The sequence below is a fragment of the Tenrec ecaudatus genome, chromosome 6, assembly GCF_050624435.1.
Source record: "Tenrec ecaudatus isolate mTenEca1 chromosome 6, mTenEca1.hap1, whole genome shotgun sequence".
In the NCBI taxonomy this organism is placed as follows: Eukaryota; Metazoa; Chordata; class Mammalia; order Afrosoricida; family Tenrecidae; genus Tenrec; species Tenrec ecaudatus.
Window position 1 is genome coordinate 75,340,670 of NC_134535.1, and position 22,595 is coordinate 75,363,264.

At 58.5% G+C, this 22,595-nt stretch overlaps 1 protein-coding gene across 1 annotated transcript; it reads left to right on the forward strand.

Annotated features, from left to right (window-relative positions):
• Window positions 1-5,769: 5,769 nt before the first annotated feature.
• On the forward strand, window positions 5,770-22,529 carry ANKRD52 (ankyrin repeat domain 52). Its single transcript, XM_075551482.1, has 28 exons — window positions 5,770-5,917; window positions 6,251-6,334; window positions 6,742-6,820; window positions 7,004-7,074; window positions 8,020-8,220; window positions 8,741-8,828; window positions 8,926-9,068; window positions 9,289-9,501; window positions 9,713-9,791; window positions 10,290-10,404; window positions 10,612-10,694; window positions 10,789-10,906; window positions 11,118-11,186; window positions 11,562-11,702; window positions 11,784-11,864; window positions 12,809-12,920; window positions 13,113-13,184; window positions 13,396-13,597; window positions 14,145-14,232; window positions 14,315-14,432; window positions 14,836-15,055; window positions 15,222-15,309; window positions 15,439-15,522; window positions 15,625-15,770; window positions 15,991-16,073; window positions 16,201-16,283; window positions 16,421-16,512; window positions 16,935-22,529. The coding sequence occupies exons 1-28, from the start codon at window positions 5,891-5,893 to the stop codon at window positions 17,183-17,185; spliced, it is 3,231 nt and encodes a 1,076-aa protein (XP_075407597.1). The 5' UTR covers window positions 5,770-5,890; the 3' UTR covers window positions 17,186-22,529.
• The last annotated feature ends 66 nt before the right edge of the window (window positions 22,530-22,595 follow it).

A 22,595-nucleotide genomic window follows, 5' to 3' on the forward strand; every position in this document is an offset into this window, starting at 1 on the left:
TCACATTCATCACAGCCCAATGCGTCCCTGTAGACCCGACAGTGCTGACGCTTTACCTCTTTGCCTTTGCAGTTTTCACTTTCAAGAGCAGAGGGAAGAAACTGATGTGGGAGCACTGGGAGTTATCATACGGGGAGAGAACTCTGTTCCCTGGAAAACTGCACGGGATGAAAGGGAAGGCCCCTTGGGCAGGAACCTAAGCCATGCACTTTTACTCTACTGTTTTGCTTTCCCTGATCAAGGAGAAAATAAAATTGGGGCCAGGGGAGAAAACATCAAAAGGGAGTGGGGGACCAGCACTGAGAAACCCAGGATCTGTGGTTGTTGGGTGCCACGGAGTCCTTTTCGACAGGTCTCCCACAGAACCGGAGAAGAACGTAGCAGGTACCATGAGCTGCTAAAAAGGACAAGCCAATATGTTGGGGAAAGTACAGCCAGAGTGCTCCTTAGAGGTGAAAATGGCAAGCCTTTGTCCTACATACTTTGGACATGTTGTCAGGAGAGGCGAGTCCCTGGAGAAGGACACCATGCTTGGTAAAATGGAGGGGCAGCAAAGGAGAGGAAGGCTCTCAAGGGGATGGATTGACACAGTGGTTTCCCCGTGGGCACTGGCACAGGGACAATTGTGACCATGGCCCAGGACCGGGCAGTGTTTTGGTCTGTGGCACAGAGCGTGCGTGTGTCGCTGTAGCCAACTCCACGGCACCTAACCACCACCACTCACAGAGCCCACTGAGTGGGTTCAAACCACCAACCTTTTTGTTTGCTGATGAGTCGTCATACACCATCTCTCATGCCTCCTCCATGTCAGTTGCTGCTAGCTCAAGAAGTATGACCTTTCCTTCCGTCCTATTTTCTTCTGCCTACTACTGAGAAGTTAAGAAGCCCCAAGATAGGAAATGACCTGCCTTCTTTTGCCCTCGGCAGTCTGGGAGGGCATGTCAGACCTGTTCCCTCTCACCACCATCACCAGAGTAGCTTATCGGCTTCCAAGTCAAAGGTGCTCATCTGAAGCCACCTTCCGTCGGGCATGTCACCTTGAGGGGCAGATTGATTCTCTCCATCCCCACTCTCTTGCCTGGCCCTGCCCTTCGGACTAAAGGCTCACACATGTAAGGCAGCTGCTTCGCGGAGCGTATGGGCCTGGCTGAAATTAACTGGGATCCAGGACCGAACTGCGACCTCATTAACCCTCTGCCTTAACCGAGTTAACTGCTGCAGAATCCCCGAAGGACAGTCAGCCTGCTGAGCCAATTGGCTTGCCCCCATAATTAATTAGATGAGCTAATTACTGCCATTTAAATCTTTCCCAGTTCATACCCTGTGCTTGAAATAACCAGTGTCCTGCCACTCCCCTGCCATGCTGCGTCCATGTTGTCCTTCACTGAAACACCCCTCCTCCAGGAAGGCCCCTGAAGGAAACCCACCCCCTACCATGCAGTGCTTTACATCTTTGCCAAAGGGCCGTGACTTTCATAGCTTTTACACAACATTACTCTGGACACACACATGACATGTCTATACGTCTACTAGCTGACAAGTTTCACAAAGATGGTGGCAGTGGTGGTGCTGTCAACTAAATGTTGACTCAGCTCGGCAACCCAACCCCCCCCCCCCATGTGACAGAGTGAAATGTCCCATAGGGTCTTCTAGGCTGTCATTTTACGAGAGCAGACCCTCTTTCTCCCACCGAGTTGCTGGGTGGGTTCAAACTGCCGAGCTTTGGGTTGGCAGCTTAGCTCTTGACTGCACCACCAAAGCCAACCTTCATTTGTTGTTGTTTTTAACATCCTTAAATCTTGTTCCTGATCATTAACAAATCGGTCACAATAATTAGTCCTCAGTCCACACTGGTGGAACATGAAAACTGAGGCTGGAGATGGGCAAGTGTCTGTCTGGAATGCCCCAATAGGAAATGAATGCTGCAGTTGAATCCAGTGGGCAGTGCAAATAACAGTGCTTTGCCGCCAATTCCAGCCGGAATTCCCCAGCTCCCACTTGTGGGTTTCCCTGAGTCCTGGAAGTATGTGATTCCTACCTATCATATCTCTTACTTTCCCTGCTGGAAAAGCATCTTTCTGTGTGCTGAATAATATTAAAAATAACTCTTGTAGCCCTTCCTCCTCTGCCCAGCTGCCCAGAAAACCTGGCTGGCAACCTCCTTGTTCACCTCCATCCTTGTGCCAGGCTGAGGCACGTGACCCAAGCGCAACCCCTGACCAATTCCTCAGGTTACCAAGAGCTATTTTTGGCAATAGAGTTCGTGTATTCCCCTCCTCCTCATCCTCTGGGCCATGCCCCAGCTTAGTCCTTCCGGCAAGACCCATCCGACCTAATAGTCCCTCGAGGCAACCAATGTGTCCAACAGCTGATCCCAGCTACCTTCAGTTCCGCCTTCATCACCATCCTCGCTCCTCATTATCCAATACCAAGTGCCCTGTTCCCATGTCCTGTTCTGCTAGAACTACAAAGAACTTAAGGTCTACCTTGCCCTTGGCAGGGACTCAAAATCCTTCTCTCCTTCAAACGAAACAAAGTCATTTACACTCATCTTGGGAAGTAAGAAAGGAAGTTGAACGGTTACGAGTAAGTTTAAATTTGTTCTGAAAATTCTGGGCACCTGTGTGTCGTGAAGATGGACAAGAGGAAACAAAGGTGTGCAGTTGAAAGCAGATTGTAGTGGTGTACACGCAGTGGGTGGTAAGGAGACCGAGCCAGAGAGAAAGGGCCTGGAGGGAGCGCTGGTGGAGTCATTGGAGTAGGGAGACGCAAGGTTTAGACATTCGAACCCACCAGCTGTTCTGTGGAAGAAAGATGCAACTGTCCACCTCCATAAAGACTTAGTCTCCGAACCCTAAAGGGCAGTTTTATTCTGTCCTGTAAGGTGGCTGTGCGGTAGAATGGGCTCAATGGCAGTGAGTTGGAGAGGAGACTCTGTTAACTTAGCAAGTCTTCCTGGGAGAACTGAGCTTTTAAGAAGCATGTTGTTTTCATTTATGTTTTTGAATCTTTTATTGCTTTTCTTGAGAATATATCTTTAATGCCACTTTCCACAAACTTTATTAAGCCCCCTTGTACACAACAAAAACCCAGCTGCCAATTCTACTGGACAGTCCAGTGGCCTTCCCTTCCCCACCCCCACCGCCACCCCACCCCCAGCCTTGAATACATTCTCTTGAGTTGTACAACCACTTTCATTCCTCCCTTGCTGAGTTGTTCTTCCATCATTAATATTAATTCACTGACATTGAAATTCCTAGTAAGCACGATTTTAATATAGTAAAAATTCTAAAAGGTAGATATTATGAGGTACCCTCAACCCCTCACCCCTCAAAAAAATCTCCCTGCCATTGAGTCAATCGTGACTCCTCGTGACCTTATAAGAGAGGGTAGTTCTGCCCTGTGTGCTTCCAGGCGTTTCTATTCCTAGTGACTCCATGTGACAGCACAGAACTGTGCCATGGAGCTTTCTAGTGGGAGGACAGATCTGGTGACATATTCCCATCAAGATAACAGCCAAGGAAATCTTGAGGCAATTCTCCTGTCACATAGGGTCACTGGGAGTCTGTCACAACAGTCTTTATCAGAGCATCGATAAAGACTGATAAATCTTCCTCAATGCCAGTCTTTTTTCCCAAGTAACTTCTGGGTGAGTTCAAGCTGCCGACTTTCCAGTTAGCAGTCAGGTGTTTAACCATTGAGCCACCAGGTTCCTTAAAGAGTGTATAAAAACCACTGCCACGCAGTTGATTGTGACCCATGATGCTTCTATAGGACAGAGTATATAACTACTCTAGTGGGTTTCCAAGGTTATAAATTTCCAGAGGTCAACAGCCTCATCCTTCACCCTTTCCCTCAGAGTTGCTGCTAAGTTTGAACTGTCTACCTTGCAGTTAGAAGCCCAACGCTTTATCCACAGCTCCACCAGTGCTTTTGAAAAATCATTTATTGGGGGCTCGTACAACTCATCACAATCCATACAGCCATCCATGTGTCAAACACATTTGTACATTTGTTGCCATCATCAGTCTCAAAACATGTTTTACTTGAGCCCTTAGAATCAGCTCATTTCCCCCACCCTTCCTCCCTCCCAAACCCTTGATAATTAATAAATTATTGTTTTCATGTCCTACACCGACCACTGTCTCCCTTCACCCACTTTTCTGTTCATCCCCTGGGAGGGGGTTATAGGTAGGATCCTTGTGATCAGATCCCCCCTCTCCCCACACCCTCCTGGTATTGATACTACTCTCAATATTGTTCATGAAGGGTTCACCTGCCCTGGATTCCGTGTTTCCAGGTCTTATCTGTCCCCATGTACATATTCTGATCTAGTCGGATTTGCAAGGTAGAATTGGGTTCATGGTAGTGGGTGGGGGAGAGCAATCAAGAAGTAGAGGAAAGTTGAGTGTTCTAACGGTGCACCCTGATTAGTCTCTTCCTTGTGACATTTCTGTAAGGGGGTGTCCGATTTTCTACAGATGTACTTTGGGTCTCCACTCTGCACTCCCTCATTCACAATGATACAATTTTTTGTTCTTTGATGTCTGATACCCGATCCCTTCAGCACCTCGTAAACACGATCAAACAGGCTAGTGTGCTTCTTCCATGTGGGGTTGTTGCTTCTGAGCTAGATAGCCCTTTGTTTATCTTTAACCCTTTAAGACCCCAGACGCTGTATCTTTTGATAGCCGGAGGCACCATCAGCTTTCTTCACATTTGCTTATGTACCTGCTTTGTCTTCAGTGATCGGGTTGGGAAGGTGGGCTTCATGGAATACTAGGTTATTAGAACAAAATGTTCTTGCATTGAGGGAGTACTTGAAGCCCAATGTCTGTCTGCTACCTTAATACTAAACTTATAGATGTACATAGATCTATTTCTCTATTGTTATATATATTAACATATGTACATGCCTGTATTTAGATCTCTGTTCTTGGCCCCTGGTTCTTTGCTCGATTTCCTTTTACTTTCCTTTTGTCTCACTATCATGTTCGGCCGTCATTTGACCTTCAGTAAGGAAACAAGTGCTCTTTTTTCTTATGATTTTACTTTTGAAAATCATTTTATGGGGGGGGGCTCGCACAACTCTCATCACAATCCACACAAGCGCTCTTTTGAAGGGTGCATGCCAAACCAGTTCCACTGCCATCCCGTTGACTCACAGGGTTTCCAGAGATGGAATGTTTGCAGGAGCTGTCTTAACCTTCCTTGTAGGGGCTGGTGGGTTCGAACTGCCAACCACTCAGTTTGCAGGCCAACCCTCACTCAGCCCACTGCACCCATCAGGCCTCCTTCAGGGAGTGATGGCGGTTCAGGAAAGTGAAGTCACCGCCGTCGACGGTCAGGTAGCTTGGCCCCTTATTTCCTTCCTACCCGGCTCATGTCGCCCGCAGTGACGGGGCCGCACCCCCGCTGGGTCTCCCCTGGGCTCGGCGGGCAGAAGCGCTGGGCGAGGCCTGAAGGTCGGGTGCGCCCAGGCTAGCGGGTTGTTCCTCGTGCGGAGGCGCCTCGGAGCCAAGGCCAGGTTGCTGGGGAGCCGTGCGGGCGCCGGGGCGCTCGGAGGCGGCGAGCGCTCGGCGATGGACTTGGGGCGCCGCAGAGCCCGTGCCCGCGGTGCCGGGCGCCGGAGAGAGCCGTGGCCAGGGTGGGGCGGGGGCACTGCGGCGCGGCCGCCCGGGAGGCGCACGCCCTGCGGCGGGGCGGCGCGTGGCCGCCAGGGGGCGCTGCGGGCTCCCGCTCGCCCTCCCCCCCCCCGTAGGCGGGGCCGCGCTCTCCCCGCAGCCGCCGCCGCCGCCGCAGCCTGGGCCGCCCCGTGTCCCCGGTGGAGCCGCCGCCGCCGCCGCCGCCGCCGCCGCGAGCTCAATGCGGACGGAGCCCGGGCCGGGCCATGGGGATCCTCAGCATCACGGATCAGGTCCGCTCCCTTGCCCATCGCCGCTTCCTCCTTCCGGGGCCCGGCGCCGCCGCCGCCGCCGCCGCCGCCACGCGAGCCCGGGGATGTGCGGCCTAGGCAGGGCCCGAGCCCCAGGCTCCCGCGGCTCCCGCCCCGCCCCGCGCCGCGCGCTGCTCATCCCAACCGGTGCCCTTGGGGGCTTGGCGATGGGCCGCGGCGCCGCGAGGACCCGCTGCGAGCGGGCACCCAGAGGGGAGCCCCCTCCAGCAACGCCTCCCTCCCCGCAAGCTGGGCCGCCCCCTCCCCCTCTGGTCCTGCTCTGGCCCGCTCGGTGACCGCCGGTTCTCCCCGCAGCCACCCCTGGTCCAGGCCATCTTTAGCCGAGATGTGGAGGAAGTGCGCTCCCTCCTCTCGCAGAAGGAAAACATCAACGTGCTGGTGAGTTGGGAGCCGGGAGGATGGCGAGCCCAAACCAGGCTCGGGGCTCTGAACTCCTCCCCACCAGTGGGGCGGCTCCGTGCCGCTTCAGCGCCGAGGAGCCCGCGGCTCTTGTCGCCCATGGCTGTGCATTTGGGGATGTAGAGCTGGTCAGACTCGGAGTACACACCGGAGGGACTGGCGGTGCCGGGAAACGGGGTTCTCAGCCACCGTGCAGCGCCCCCAGCCCTCCCCTCTGTCCCTGGCCCTGACTCCACCCTCCTCAAGTGCTCGTCTTTGACTCGGTTCTGGTGGCGTTCCGGAGGTTGCAGAACCGATTCGAAGAACTTGAAGCGCCAAGGCTTGGCCTGGGGTCCTCCAGCCGGCATGGTTCTGGCCACAGCCGCTTCTCTTTTCTGCCCTCCCAGGACCAAGAGAGGCGAACCCCGCTGCATGCTGCTGCCTACGTAGGCGATGTCCCCATCCTCCAGTTGCTACTGATGTCAGGTGAGAGCAGGTAGCTGGAAGGTGTGGCACGTCGGGGAGGCTGCTCCTCTCCATCCCAGCAGATCCCAGGGCTGCTCTTGGGGACCTGGTGCCGGGGAGGCTCTGATGCCATCCAGGTCGTCTGGGCCCCATTACTGACTTCTCACTTCCTCCCATTTAAGAAAGGAAATGATGTTCCCACAGGTGCTAATGTCAACGCTAAGGACACACTGTGGCTGACCCCACTTCATCGGGCTGCTGCTTCCCGAAATGAGGTAGGGGCTTCTGCCTTCTCTCACCCCTCCACAAAGGAGGAGTAGCTGGAAGGTGGGGGTTAAGGCCTGGCGCGCCTCAGTCCTGTGCCCTGAAAGCAGCTGTACCCCCCAAGGATAGTGAGGTGACCAGGCTTTGGCCTTTCCTCCTACCCCTAGAACTGGCTGGGAAGGGGGAGGCTGAGAGCTGGCAGCTGGTGTGACGTCAGGGAGAGCTTAACACCAGGCTGGCAGGCTGCAGGGGGCCTTGCTGCCAGGCCTGAGTGACTCATCCCTCCCTGGGGGGCCACCTTGGAGTCTGATCCCCTTCTGGGCACTGAGGTTGCTCTCCTTGGGAAGGGGGAAAGGGTTAGTGATCAGTTGCATGCCTGCTTCTTGAGCACAGTAGGCAAACCGACTGCACACGGCCGGATGGGCTTCATCCCATCCACTCCGGAGAGGGTGAAGGACAACCGTGGTTAGAGCCACTGCCCCGGCTGCACACGCCCGCCTGGGAGGGTCTTGGGCCAGTGGGTGGCTGGGGCCGGTGACGGGCGCTTGAGCCTCGGTTTGGGGGCAGGAGAGTCTGTTTCTAGGGGTGATGGAAACAAATCGCAGTGGCTGTGGAAGGACTGGCGAAGGGTGTTCAGGGCACTGCTAGAGCAGGAGGGTTGATTGGTCTCTAAAATGACCGGGGCCTGGCATCCTCCACGGGTGAGGGTTTGCTTGGGAGTGGATGTGTGTGGGAGTCTGGGTTGGGGGGTGACGCTGTGCTAAGGGGCGCTTAAAAGATGTAGAAGGCAGAAAAGGGGGGTGGAGAGGCTGGGCATTTTGGAAAATCCAGAGCAGAGTCCATGCTGGGGTCTGTGTGGCTATGTATGCCAGGCTGATTTACTCCTCTTGCCATATCCTGTGGTTTTACCTCCTGCTCCCTCTCTGTCTTCTCTCTTGTTTCCTGGTTCTCAACAGAAGGTGCTGGGGCTGCTGCTGGCACATTCAGCAGATGTGAATGCCCGAGACAAGCTGTGGCAGACACCACTGCACGTGGCGGCTGCCAACCGGGCCACCAAGTGCGCTGAGGCCCTGGCACCCCTTTTGAGCAGTCTCAACGTGGCTGACAGGAGCGGGCGCAGTGCCTTGCACCATGCAGTTCATAGTGGGCATCTTGAGGTGAGGACTGCTCCCAGCCAGCCGCAACCCCATGCCTTCCCCCGGGCCTCCTCTCTCTGCTCACCTCTCCCCCTGTTTCTGGGACCTTGGGCTCGGGGGGTGGGGGGGCGCAGGCGGGGGGCTAGAAACCCAGCCCTACAAGCATGGTTGGCCTGGCTCGGGACTCTTGACCTGGGATAATCGGGTTGATAACAGCCGGAGGAGTGCCACAGCAAACGTTTGCACACATGCTTCCTTCTGAGGGGACGAGTCCATGCCCTTCCGCACGTAGTCAACGACTCCAAGGAGTCTTACGAACCAAGGCACCAGAAGCGACTCCCGTGAGGTCTCCTTTGAGCCCCCACATGGATCTGGTATCTGCTCGGTGCCTGTCCCCTCTGTCCTCCTCCTAGCTCTCTGCATTGTTCTGCCTGGGGACACAAGCAACAGGCAGCCTCCTGTCCTGCCATGGCCCCTGCTTTTAGAGAGGTTGAGGGCACGTACCTGGCTCTGAACAGGTGTCTTCCATGTCCTGCTACAGACGGTGAATTTGCTGCTCAACAAGGGAGCCAGCCTGAATGTCTGTGACAAGAGGGAGCGGCAGCCTCTGCACTGGGCAGCTTTTCTAGGTGAGAAGGAATGCTGGGGACAACGGGGATTTTACAGACAGGAGATTTCAGAGTTCACCTCAGACCCCCTCCTGGTGACCATCTTTTTGCCCCCCAGGGCATCTGGAGGTCTTGAAGCTGCTGGTGGCTCGGGGGGCAGACCTGGGCTGCAAGGACCGCAAGGGTTACGGGCTGCTCCACACGGCCGCAGCCAGTGGCCAGATCGAAGTGGTGAAGTACCTGCTCCGCCTGGGAGCCGAGGTCAGGGAGACACCAAAGCGCCCAGCTTGTCGGTGTGGCTGGGGAGGTGGGGAGGGGCTCTGCTTCACTAGTAACAGTGCCCACAGTCTTCCCGTGAGAGGGCTGAGACAGGCGCCAGCCGGAGTTCTGTCATTCTCTGGGCTCTGTGTGCCGGCTTCCACCTGCTGAAACCAACCCAACGCCCGCCGTGCCGCCTCACCCTCACCCCTTGGCAATGCAGATCGACGAGCCCAATGCTTTCGGAAACACAGCTTTGCACATCGCCTGCTACCTGGGCCAGGATGCCGTGGCCGTCGAGCTGGTGAACGCAGGAGCCAATGTCAACCAGCCGAACGACAAGGGCTTCACGCCGCTGCACGTCGCTGCGGTCTCCACCAACGGCGCGCTCTGCTTGGAGCTGCTGGTCAATAACGGGGCTGATGTCAACTACCAGGTGCCTGGGGAGAGGAGGGCCTGCTCTCATCCATCCCCACCTGAGAACGCTCTTGGGGACTCGCCCCTCCTGGGACCAACAGACCTGGCCTGAGAGTGTGGGCTGAGACCACTCTTTCCCCAGAGCTGGGGGGCGCGGTGGGGCGGGGGGTGGGGAGAGAGGGTATTCCTCTGGGCCTCGAACTGAAAAAAAAAATGCCCGATTCCCACAGAGCAAAGAAGGGAAGAGCCCTCTGCACATGGCTGCGATCCACGGCCGCTTCACCCGCTCCCAGATCCTCATCCAGAATGGTATGCACTCTGGAAGCTGTGTGTCCCCACCCCACCCCGGGAGCTCAGCTCTAGAAGCCCTCCACCTTCTTACTGTCACCCTCTTCCCACTAGGAGGGGCACCTGGGTCCCTGTGCAAACGGGCCTGGCCCAGGGCCCTTTGGGCTTACAGAGAAGGAGATGCACACAGGGCAGGGTGCTCCTTAGCCTGTCCCCCTGCACGCCAGCCCTTCTTCGGGTTTCCGAGCCTAAATCTCAGTTGCGTCTATCTCCTACAGAAAACCTGGGGGTAGGGGTGGGAGGGCAGGGGCACTACCAGGACCTCTTGGCACACCCTGAAGCCCACTGCTCTTAAGTCACTTCTGACTCCTAAGCCACCCTGTTTATGGGAGCAGGCAGCCTCGTTTTTTTCCCCAGGGAGCAACCGGTGGGTTTGAACCCCAGGCCTTGCCTAGCTAACTAACTAGGGTGAGCAGCCTGAGGTTCCCCTGGGCTTCCATGCCTCCATTTACCCCTCAGGCAGCGAGATCGATTGTGCCGACAAATTTGGGAACACGCCACTGCACGTGGCTGCTCGCTACGGCCACGAGCTGCTCATCAGCACCCTCATGACCAATGGCGCGGACACCGCCCGGTGAGTCAGCCCCCAGCTTCTGGGCCAACCTCAGACCTGCCCTGACCCCTCACGCCAAACGTGGGGGCATGGAGAAGTTTGCCCTCTCCTCCCACCCTGACGCTTCTTCTGGCGGGGGCGGGGGCTGGAAGCACCGAAAAGAGGCCTATAACTGGTGCCTCCTGGCCTCGAGGGAGGACTGAGCCATCCCCCCACCCCCTCCTCCAGGCGCGGCATCCACGACATGTTCCCCCTGCACTTAGCTGTTCTCTTCGGATTCTCTGACTGTTGTCGCAAGCTTCTTTCCTCAGGTGCGTGCTGTGGGTGGGGGCCCTAGGGCAGCAGAGGCCTGTCCTCTCTCTGCTCCTGGCCCCCTGACGCCATCAGTGCCGCCCCGCCCTCCAGGTCAGCTGTACAGCATCGTATCTTCACTCAGCAACGAGCACGTGCTTTCAGCTGGGTTTGACATCAACACACCTGACAACCTCGGCCGCACCTGTCTCCATGCTGCTGCTTCTGGAGGGTGAGCCTGGAGAAACCAGCAGGCAGGCAGGCAGGGGGCGGGCGGCAGGCAGGGGGCGGGCGGCGGGCAGTGTCTGCCCAAATCTGTTCCCCATCGCCCACAGTAACGGTCTCAGCAGCAGGTGGCTGGCTGCCAGTCTCCGCCCTCCTCGGCCCCTCCCCTGACTCCAGGAGGCTCAAGTTCAAGCGGCTTTCTCCTTCCTTCTTCTCAGGAATGTTGAGTGTCTGAATTTGCTGTTAAGCAGTGGGGCTGACCTGAGGAGGAGAGACAAGCTGGGAAGGTATGTTAGCAGGGTCCTCGGGGGATGTCCGGTTAGAGCAGGGGTGCTCAACCTTCCTAATGCCACGACCCTTTCATACAGATCCCCATGTGGTGGTGAAACCCCCCCCCCACCAATCATAACATTATTTTCGTCGCTACTTCATCACTGTCATTTTGCTACTGTGATGAATTGGGCGACCCCTGTGAAAGGGTCGTTCGACCCCCACAGGGGTCTCGACCCACAGGTGAGAGGCCCGCTGGATGTGAGGGACGGCAGGCCGAGGGGAAAAGTGCGGGCTGGAGGCTGAGTGAGGAGGATCCAACAGGCTGGCGCTGGGCTGCCCTGCGATCGGGCCCTGATCCTTGGACTTGCCCTCTTCCCTCTCTCCCTCAGGACCCCACTGCACTATGCGGCCGCCAATGGCAGCTACCAGTGTGCCGTCACGCTGGTGACAGCCGGGGCCGGCGTCAACGAGACGGACTGCAAAGGCTGCTCTCCCCTCCACTATGCGGCCGCCTCTGACACCTACAGGAGGTAGGCTCCCGCCATGCCCCACCCCCGGGACGTCACACCCCTCCCCGAGCTTCCCCCGACTCCCCCACCCTCTCCCACCAGGGCGGAACCCCACTCAGCTTCCAGCCACGATGCGGAAGAGGACGAGCCACTGAAGGAGTCTCGTAGGAAGGAGGCCTTCTTGTGAGTTCCCAGGGGAAGGCTCCCAGGATGCACTGGCCTCTTCTCCCGGCGCCCCGGCGCCTCCCTCCGCCGCTGCCCTCCGTCGTTCTGAGCAAGCACTCTGGGGCAGCCCTGTCCCCAGCGCTGGGGCCACGCAGGTCTGCCCCTCAGGAAGCAGGCTAGAAAAGCTGACCACACACAAGCATTAACTCCAAGGCGATGCCGACCCACGGTGGCCCGTAGGGCATGGTGGAGCTGCCCCTGTGAGCTGCTTAGGCTGCTGCCTGTACGCAAGCTCAGAACCTCGCCTTTCTCCCAAGGAGTTGGCTGGTGGTGAGCGGCCCAGCAGTGTCACCACACCACCACCAGCGCTCCTAGGGCCCTGCTAGATGGTAAAAGTAAAAGGTGGATGACCCCCAAGGTAGGCCCCCGGGCGCTTGTTGGGTGGGGGAGACAGCAAGCACAACTAACAGGGCTCGGAGGAGTGTGTGACGCTCCGGCAGAGGAAGCTGGCTAAGGAGCACGTGGCAAGGCTGCCTGCCTGCCCAGGCTTTGGGTAAATCCAAAACTATTGTAAAAGGAGCAGGGCCTCACCGAGACCAGGCTGAGGCTGAGTTTGGGAAGACTAGGATTGCTTGAGGTGGCTGGGAGGGGATGGTCTTCTAGCCAGGGGCACGTGTGCTTAGGAACAGAACAGAACAAGCTCAAGGTCAGAAGCCAGGTTGACATGCTGCCCTCCCCCCCCCCCAAGTTCAAGGGTTAGAGGAGGGAAGTTCAAGGAGGATTCTGAGGAGGAACAGAGGCTGAAGAATGGGCAGGAGTTAAAGGGCCCCACCTGGAGCAGAGGATGGGTGTGGGTTGGCTAGGCCCACCCTGGCCCCTCTCTCGCCTCTCTCAGAACTGCCCGCTGGGCTGGGCCTGCCTCTGCCTCTGCCTCTGCCTCACAGTCGCCCTCTGCTCCCCAGCTGTCTGGAGTTCTTACTGGATAATGGTGCGGACCCCTCCCTGCGGGACAGGCAGGGCTACACAGCTGTGCACTATGCAGCCGCCTACGGCAACAGACAGAACCTCGAACTGGTATGTGTCCCACCGGGTGACCCGGTGAGTCGAGGGGGGGGGGCATCGTATCCCTCAGGGTGTGTGTGTTCTGGCACGGGGGTGGTGGTGGTGGTGGAGTTGAGGATTTAGGGAATTGCTGTGGTGGGGGACAGGGCTAAATACCCTGGGGCCTGACACCCCACCCAGCATGTCCTGGCCTGTCAATTGCAGCTCTTAGAAATGTCCTTTAACTGCCTGGAGGACGTGGAGAGCGCCATCCCAGTCAGCCCTTTGCACTTAGCTGTGAGTTCCACACCTGCTTCTTGGGCCTGCTTTCTCCTTACCCGTCCTTGGGTGTCACCGAGGGCCTGGCACTTCAGAGAGGACCCTGCACCTGAGTTCTTGTAGGGGGATGGGAGAGGCGAGGGAGCCCCAAGAGCAGGGCCAGCGGGCGGCGCAGGGAGGGGCAGGACGTGTCTGGCGATGTGTGCATTGGTTGCCTGTATGCACCCAGGCCTACAATGGTCACTGTGAAGCCCTGAAGACTCTGGCCGAAACGCTGGTGAACCTGGATGTAAGGGACCACAAGGGCCGGACCGCGCTCTTCCTGGCCACTGAGCGAGGCTCTACTGAGTGTGTGGAGGTGCTGACGACCCACGGTGCCTCTGCCCTCATCCAGGAGCGCAAGCGCAAGTGGACCCCCCTGCACGCTGCTGGTGAGTTCCACGGCAGGCCTGGGGTGAGATGGCGAGCCCCAGCTTACTCCAGAGCTTGCTGCCCCTCCAAAGACCTCCCTCTGGGCCCCGGCCCTTCCTTCATCCTCGAGGTCAGGGGGCTCTCAGGCACAGGCGGCTGCCTCTGGGGTCAGAATAGCAGAGCCAGCGTCGTACCACTCTCACACAGTGGCGCTTTCGTTTGCTTGTAAATATGTGCTTATGGCTCTGGGATAATTTCTCACTGACTGAGCGGGACAGGATTTTGCTCTTCCAGTTTACAAGTTTGCCAGCCCCTGCTCTCGTTCCATGACCAGCTGAAAGGTTGGCGGATCGAAACCACCCACAGGCACCTTGGGAGCCAAGCCTAGCAATTTGTTTCCAAAAGGGCACGGCCTTGAAAACCTCGTGAAGCAGCCCCCCCTTCCCCTATCATGCCCCCCATCCCCTGGGGCCACCAAAAGGTGGAATTTGGATAGCCAGCAGCCCCGCAGTGGAGTCTCTCAGGCAGGCCTGGCCTCCCCCCTGACCTGGCTTCCTTTTCTCCTAGCTGCCTCTGGCCACACTGATTCCCTGCACTTGCTGATCGACAGTGGGGAGCGGGCTGACATCACAGATGTCATGGATGCCTATGGACAGTGAGTGCGGCCCAGGGCGGGGCACAGCTGCTGCCTTCCCGCCAGGCCCTCACCAGCTCTCCCCCCCCTCCCCCCCGCACAGAACCCCACTGATGCTGGCCATCATGAATGGCCATGTGGACTGTGTACACCTGCTGCTAGAGAAAGGGTCCACAGCCGACGCTGCTGACCTCCGGGGGCGCACCGCCCTCCACCGCGGGGTGAGCGAGCTACCGTGGCAGGGCTTGGGGGGCACAGTGCTCATTATTAGCAGTCAAATCCTGGCGGGGGGGGGCTTCCTCTGTCCTCTCCCGAGACGCTTCCCAAAGGGAGCCTGCTGGCTCGGTCCTTTGGATCGGGAGATGGACGCTCCCACTGGAACCTTGGGCACCATCCCCTGCCTCCATTCTCTGGGTCCTCTTCCTTGCGTCTCCCACTTGGAGATCCTCCCCAGGTAGCTCTGGCCACCTAGAGGGAGACAAGTGAGGGGCTCCTGTCCCTGGACACTCAAAAAAGTCCCTGTGTTAAGACAAAGACCTTAGTTCTCCAGCGGCCCTTGCTTGTTGGGCAGCCCTCGGCCGGTGGCTGGGGAGCCCCGAGCATGCCCTTGTCCCTCACTCACAGGCAGTGACTGGCTGCGAGGACTGCCTGGCTGCCCTGCTGGACCACGACGCATTTGTGCTGTGCCGAGACTTCAAGGGCCGCACTCCCATTCACCTGGCCTCCGCCTGCGGCCACACTGCAGTCCTGCGGACCCTGCTGCAGGCTGCCCTGTCCACAGACCCATTGGATGCGGGGGTGGATTACAGCGGCTACTCGCCCATGCACTGGGCCTCCTACACTGGTAAGGGCCTCGTGTCGGGGAGGGCAGAGGAGGGTCACACCTAAGGATGAGGGGCCGTGAGAAGTAGGTGGGGTGGGGTGGAGTGGCATGGCATTCAAGAGGGGAGAGACGGCAGGCAGAAGGAACCTGCCTTCTCTTCATTGTCCCTTCTCCTCCCGGTGCCCAGGACACGAAGATTGTCTGGAGTTGTTACTTGAACACAGCCCGTTTTCATACCTGGAGGGAAACCCCTTCACTCCTTTGCACTGTGCAGTGTAAGGCCCTTCCTGTGGGTGCCCCAGCTCTCCCTCAAGGGGTGGTGGCCTGGCGCAACGCCATGACGGGCTCTCCGCTTCTCTCGCCGCCTGGTGACCCCTCCAATCTCCCTTCCCCTCCCCCTCCAGAATTAATAACCAGGACAGCACCACCGAGATGCTGCTGGGAGCTCTGGGTGCCAAGGTGGTGAACAGCCGAGATGCCAAAGGAAGGTGAGTGGTACGGAGCGCAGGAAGGGGCTGGCAGCCCCCACATGCCCTCTCCTTCCGGCTCAGACTGAAAAACTTCCTTCTCTCCTGGACCCCACTCTGCAGGACCCCACTTCACGCCGCTGCCTTCGCGGACAACGTCTCTGGGCTCCGGATGCTCCTGCAGCATCAAGCCGAGGTGAACGCCACCGACCACACCGGCCGCACGGCGCTCATGACAGCGGCTGAGAACGGGCAGACCGCTGCTGTGGGTGGGTAGGGGCCCCGTGGGAAGCAGCAGCTCCCCGCCCCTGCCCTGGGTTTGTGCTGGAAGGGCCAGCCTTTGGGGTGGTGAGGCAGGGGCTTGATGGGGCCAGGGCTCAGGTAGCTGGAGGGGGGGCTTTGGAGAGTACACTGCAGATCAAGACCAAGGCTGCTGGCCACGGGCGGGGGCGCCGGTGCCAGGCCCTCTGTGTCGCCTTTCTCCTGCAGAGTTTCTGCTGTACCGAGGGAAGGCGGACCTCACTGTGCTGGATGAGAGCAAGAACACAGCCCTCCACTTGGCTTGTAGCAAGGTCCGTACGGCCTAGGGTGGCCTTCATGCCGAGCCTGGCCTGCCTGTCTCACGGGGGGGTGGGTAACTCGCGGCCCTCTGCCACCCTGGCCATCTTCACAAGCCTCCACTCTGCTCCCTTCCCTCAGGGCCATGAGAAGTGCGCCCTTATGATCCTGGCAGAGACCCAAGACCTTGGCCTTATCAATGCCACCAACAGCGCCCTGCAGATGTGAGTGCCCGGGGCCAGGGCTCCTGGTGGGTGGGAGGCAGGCAGGCGGGTGAGGAGAGTCTCTCCGGAGCACCCTTCGTATGTATTTGTAGTGAAGCCCGCTGACTTCCATTTCCCTCGTTTCCCTTCCTGCCCAGGCCACTCCACATTGCTGCCCGGAATGGTCTTGCCTCTGTGGTGCAGGCCTTGCTGAGTCGGGGGGCGACAGTGCTGGCTGTGGATGAAGAAGGTGGGTGGGGTCCAGAGCCCCCCGCCTCTCCTGGGTTTGGGGTCAGGGACATTCTTCAGGAGGTGACTTCTTAACCTTGTTATACATTTTAGATTTTCTTCCCAAGGGAGCTCCTTAGAGCAGGGACCCAACACCGAGGCCAGGGTCTCTGGGGGCGGGGGCAGGGTGTCTCACAAAACCGAGTGAAGCCAGCAGAGTCCTCCGGAAGACAGCCTCCTGTCCCCATCTGCCCCCCACCCAGCCTCGGGTCCTTGGCCCCCACTCTCCTCCACACTCTTAGAATACGCCTGTGGACACCCTGTACCCTCACAGCCCCTGACTTCCCACCACACTACATGCTTGCCTGCTAAGCTCCCCTCCACAGATAGGGAATGGGGGGCCTGGGGGCCCTGTGCCTCAGTTCCCCGACCTTTGCCCTGCAGGTCACACCCCAGCACTGGCCTGTGCCCCCAACAAAGACGTGGCAGACTGCCTGGCCTTGATTCTTTCCACCATGAAGCCTTTCCCACCCAAGGACACCGTCAGTCCTTTCAGCTTCAGCCTGCTCAAGAACTGCGGCATTGCAGCAGCCAAGACGGTGGGTGGCTGCGGGGCCCTGCCCCACGGGGCCTCCTGCCCCTACAGCCAGGAGCGTCACGGCGCCATTGGGCTAGATGGCTGCTACTCGGAGTAGCCCCTCCAGTGTCCCTCTCCCTGCCGGTGGCTTGATATCTTATTCTATTTATTTAGAAAAAGTCTATACATTTAGGGCACTTTAAAGGAGAACACGACTGGGCGGGGGGGTGGGGGTGGGCAGGGGCAGCGGGGGCACAGAAGCCCTGGGGAGAAGCTGCTCACCCCTTTGCCACACCATCCTGGCCTGGCAGGGGTCTGGGACTGACAGGGAGCACCCCAGGCCCTTAGTACCCCCCAGGGCAATCCCCTCTGCCAAGTGTCCCCAAATGATTGCTAAATGCCTGGCTCCCCTTCTCTTGGACCCCCATCTTTCAGTTCCCCCTTTCTGCTGCCAGCTTCTTCCTTCTGTCCTCTGGCACTCCTCTCGGTGCCCCCTCCCCTGCCCCTGCTGCCAGGCAAACACCCCCTTTTTCCATACCCATCACTGCCTCCCTGCTCGGCCGGCCCCTCCATCCCCGCAGCAGTGAGAAGCCTTAATTTCTGGTACTGTGTGAGCACTCTGGGGGTGCCCCCTCCCCCTTCAGGGGCAGCTAGAGGATGAGGGGGGAGGGTATTTAGCACTGGGGCCTGGAGCTTTCCCCCCCCCCCACTTCTCTACCCATCACCCCTTAAGTTCAAATGCAAAACACTTGAAGCAGCAACTACTGTACCTGGGCCCCATCCCCACCCCCACTCTCCCAGCTCCTCATATGCAAATCAAGGGCTGGTTCTGCCCTCACAGCCTGTCCCTCCTGTCCCCAACCGTCCTGGCCTGGCCCCTAACCACGCACTTTAACCTTGCTTCTTTCTTTTAACTTCTTTTGGGAGGGCAGAGCCTGGCCAGTCCCTCCCTGGCTTGTCTCTCCCATGAGTTTGAGGCTTGTCATGAATTTTTAAGTAAGCGTTTTATCCTTTAGGGGGAAAAAAGTCAAATTAGTTTCCTGCCCATTTCAAAACCACAGCCCTAGTATGTCCTCTTGTGTTTTTGGCATGTGTTTGCATGTGTGTGGAGGGAGGGACTGGGTCCCTCCCTGCGCCCCAGCCCCAACCTCCTTACCCCCAGTTCCTGTGCCCATGTCTGCCTCCTCTCGTGCTGTCTAGAGTACCCACTGCCCTCAGTCACTCCTGATCTGAAGCCAAAGATGGTGGCAGGGGCAGGGCAGGCTGGGGACCGTGGCTACTCGGGCCCTTGGACTTCCCATAACTCCAGTGGACGAAGCTCTGGGCCAGGGTGTGGTAAAGACTTACTGCAGGTGCTCCCTGCCTCCTGGCCCTGGGGAGAGATGGGATGGAGCCAGGACTGCACTGAGAAAGAGTCCTAGAAATTGTACCCCAAAAAGCCAAGCTGGGCTGGAGTGAGGAGTGGGGGCAGTTTTCTCTCTACATGTAGCATTGAATTTGGCCCTGGTCCCTTCAAATGCTCTGTTCACGCATCTCCTAGCTCAGCCTCCTGGACAGGTGGGTCCCACTCCCTTCGCCCAGTGTTCCCTTCCTCACACTCAATACCTCAGCCAGGGGCCAAGACACAACTTGAATAGCGGTCCTGCCCCTCCGCCCCCACCTTGCACCCTTGCCCAGGTTGGCTGCCATCAGTATTGTCCCCTGAGAACTGGACAGGCTTCGTTTACACAGTATGGGGGGCCTCTCCCTTGGAGACCACCCCCCTCTGGCCTCCTCCCCCAGCCCTAGCTTGCTTTATTTACACTGTTACCCACTTTCCAGATTATTCCCTGAAAGTCTTTCAGCCCAGGGATCCCTCCCTCCCTTGGTAGAGCGAGCCCCTCTCCCCAGCTCCCTGGAGTCTGGTGGGGTGTCCAAGTGCTGGTCCTTGGTTCCGGTCTGTTTTTGGTGGTCCTCTTTGAACACCAACTACCCCCCCCCCACACACCAGCCAATCTCTCTGTCCTGTTCCCTTCAGCCCTCAGTTCCTCAACCATTTCAAAGCTTCCAAATGACCATTATTGGTGAGAAGGATTGTGTACCTTGTAGTTGTTATTTTTGTTTTCGAAGCCAAAGGGCCTTGTGATGCCCCTCTTCCTGGGCCTCCCCCTCACACCCTCCCTTCTCCTCCCCTCTACGACAATCAATGTGACCTCTCTTAAGGGCTGCAGCCCCCCCCCCCCAACCTTGCTGGTTCTGCAAAGCTTGCTCCCTAACTTCAATTCTCTTTCCTCAAATCCTCCCATCCCACCCCTCCCTCTTCTTTTGGTGCTGGGAAATAGGTGGTGGCGGACAGGGGAGCAGGGTGCTGGCTTCTGGGGAGGCTCCAGGGGCGTCAGTCGTGTTCTCCTTTATCAATGTTGGCTGAGGACCGAAGACTCCTGCGCATCTGCCAGGAGCCCTCGGTTTGCTCCAAGAGATAGCTGGTGCCTAGCCCTGTGGCACACCATCGATGGGTCCGTCCGTCTGTCCGTCCATCCGCCCGCCCGCCAGGCAGGGGGTGGCTGCAGGGTCCTCCCTCCCTCGTCATGTGGCTGAGAGAGGCCTGTGGCACCTGCAACCTCCTCTCCGTATGCCAAAGGAATCCCCTACCCACCCCCAGGCGCCCCGCGGCCCCCTAGTGTTTGTTGAAGCATTCTGACCATTCTCATGGCCACTGCATATTTATTTTTAATGTTTTCAGTTTTTGTTTTAAAAACCTCTTTGACTTAAGCGGGTGTGGAAAAGTGAAACAGGCAGAATGCCCCCCCAATCTTGAGGGGGTGGGGAGGAACCCTGTCCTCCCCATCACCACCCCCCTCCCCACCACAGCTCTAAAGCACTTGCTTCCAGTCATAAGCACTTTTGTGGAAAGGCCTCTTTTAAGTGAGGACCCTGGAGCAGCCCCAGGATCCCAGCAAAGGAGACAGAGTGCGGGCTACCCAGGAGACGGAAAGCAACGCGAGACCTGACCCGAGGGAGGGCAGATGGAGAGAAAGAGCCACTTTTTAGCTTCTGATTTTGCGGGCCGTTTCTGGTTGGGCGGTGGTGCTGGGAGGTCGTGTACTAGCTACCCTTCAGACAGACAGATGGCACAAACTGTGGGTCCCAGGATGGACCAGGAGACCCAGGTCACTGCCACCGCCCAGCCAAGGTGGGGGGCCACCTCCCCCACCCGTGGCCCCCTGAGCCATAGGACTGCTGAAACCGCTGAATGTACAGCCCAGGGCGGGTGGGGAGCAGCCCCTGGGGGAGGGGCATCTCCCTTTGTTCGGTGCTGTGGGGGGGTGGAGGAGAGGAGAGACTGCTACCCCACTTAGATACGTGTTCCTTGGGGTGGAGGGGCTGAGGAGGGCCTGCCCCCTCCAGCCCCGGCCAGGGCGCTCCTCCTTCCTCACCCCTATCCGTTTTGACTGTAAGTCCAGCTCACCTTTGCCTTCAATACGTAACCAAAGGAAAACTCGATACTGTTGCCACCACTGTCCGCCCGCCCAGCTCCCTCTTACTCCCTGGGCCCAGAGAGGGAGAAGAGGCTGGGGGGGGGGGGCAGAGTGAACGGTTCTACAGCTGTGTCCCCCTCACCTCAGGACCCTCCAAAGGGGCCCTGAGAGGTGGGGTGGGGGTCTGGCTGCAGGGGCTGGGGGACGGCGCACTCTGTCTATTATGCACCCGAGTGCTGCTGTGTTCAAATGTCTCCGACTTTCCGCTCCATCCTGCAGGGCAGCCCCTTCCTCCTTCCCCTGCAGACATTTCTACCGCTCCTCCCACACCCAGTGTTCAACCCCCACTGCAAAGGAAAATAGCCTTACAGACCCTAGCCCAGAAACCCTGCTCCTGGGGCACACCAGTATGCTCCCCGCCCCCACTCCCCTAGTTTGACCTTCCCTTTCCAGGAGGAGGGAAAGGAGCAAAGCAGCCCCACCCCGCACCCTCGAGTGGTGGTGGCCCCCAACCCTCCGCCACCTTGACCCAGCTTGGGCAAGGGCGGAGGTCAGGAATCTTTGAGGACCAAGCCCAGTGGTCTGGGACAGGGAAGCGGTAGAGAGGGAAGGGTCTGATGTGGGGATTCCGCCCTCCTGACCCAACCCCAAGAGAAGCGACCAAATCCCAGAGCTGGGAGGGAGCTAGGTGGGGGGGGGGCAGCGGGGGGGGGGTGCCCTGCTCTTTGAATTACTTGAAGGTACTGACTCCAGGCTGCTGTTGCCCACTGAGATGTGAGGTGGAGGGGACGCTGTCACTGCATCTGGGAGGTAGAGGGTGGCAGAGTGCAAAGAGGATCCATACCCCCCCATGGCCTGCTCACTTCTGCTGGGCCCTTCCTGGGGGGAGCCTTCCCCTCCCATGCCCACCCCTCACTCTGGGCACCCTCTCCAATTGCACTAAGTAGCTGTTGTGCCAGTCGAACCCCCACACCAGGGTGGGGGAGTCTCTGCTTCCAGCCCTTCCCGCCTCCACCCCCATCCCTGACAATCGCCTTGTTCCCTGTATTCCTGGATAGCTCAGCTTTGTACGTGTGTGTTGCGGGGTGGGGGTGGGGGTGGTGACTCTCCCGGCTGGAATGGATGTGGCAGGAGTTGGGGAAGGGCTAGGGGGTAAGATGGTGGATGTCGCCCCCCCTCCTCCCTTCCCCAACCCCAAGCTGCAGAGGCCCTGGAGGGAGGGTGTCTGCTCTTGCTGCCCTGTGTCTTGCAGATGTGCCAAAATGGGGGTGGGGGGAGGGGAGGGTGCCTGGCAGAGCAGCCCCCAGAGTGGCTCTCTCAAAGCAATACAGTTTCCCTGCCCCGGGGGGACGGCAAGACAGGGGATAGGGTTTGGGGTGGGTCCCCGGGTTTCCCCATGTACAGCTGTGTGTAGTCAGGGTGGTCTGTCTGGTACCCGCTGTGGGCGTCTGTGTGCGTGTGCACCTCCTCCTCCATGCCCTGCATGACCTGTGATGCTGCAGACACCACCCTCCCTCGCAGGTGTGTGTTGGGGGACACAGGGCGCAGCCCGTGTCCTGTGCACCCCCCCACCCTGTGACCCATGTACTCGGTTGTAGGAAGTAAAGCGAACTGAGCACAAGTCACTGGATTCTAGTCGAATCTTTCTCTAAGCAATTTTCCCATTCCTGCCCCTCCCCCTGCCCTGGGTCCACCTGTGGTGCTAGTGTGGGGGCGGGGAGCGGGGGTGTTGATGCTGGTGGGCAGCAATAAAGGGCAGATCTGCCCTGATGCCTGTGTCCCCTGGGTGCTGAGGGCAGCCGGAAAAAGGGGGGAACCTGTGCATATTTACCCCGACCCCCCCCAGGCTAAAGCACAATGCTCTCCCTGCAGATGGACGCCCCGGCCCTCCCACCTCTGCCCCCCCCCCTGCTGGTTTTCTATGCTGTTTTGGTGCAAGTACAGCTGTTGTAGTCATGGCTTTGGGGTGGGTTCTGTTTATTAAAATCCTGATTGCTCCTACTGGCCCGGTGTCCCGCCTCCATTCCTGTGGTTGGGGGGAGGGAGGGGCAGCCTCAGCCCATGGGCCCT

Bases quoted from the DNA above. Each gene is read 5' to 3' on its own strand.
- ANKRD52 (XM_075551482.1), top strand. From the start codon at position 5,891: ATGGGGATCCTCAGCATCACGGATCAG. The intron at 9,502-9,712 runs GTGCCTGGGGAG...CGATTCCCACAG, and splicing joins GGGCTGATGTCAACTACCAG to AGCAAAGAAGGGAAGAGCCC. The intron at 14,433-14,835 runs GTGAGCGAGCTA...CCTCACTCACAG, and splicing joins GCACCGCCCTCCACCGCGGG to GCAGTGACTGGCTGCGAGGA.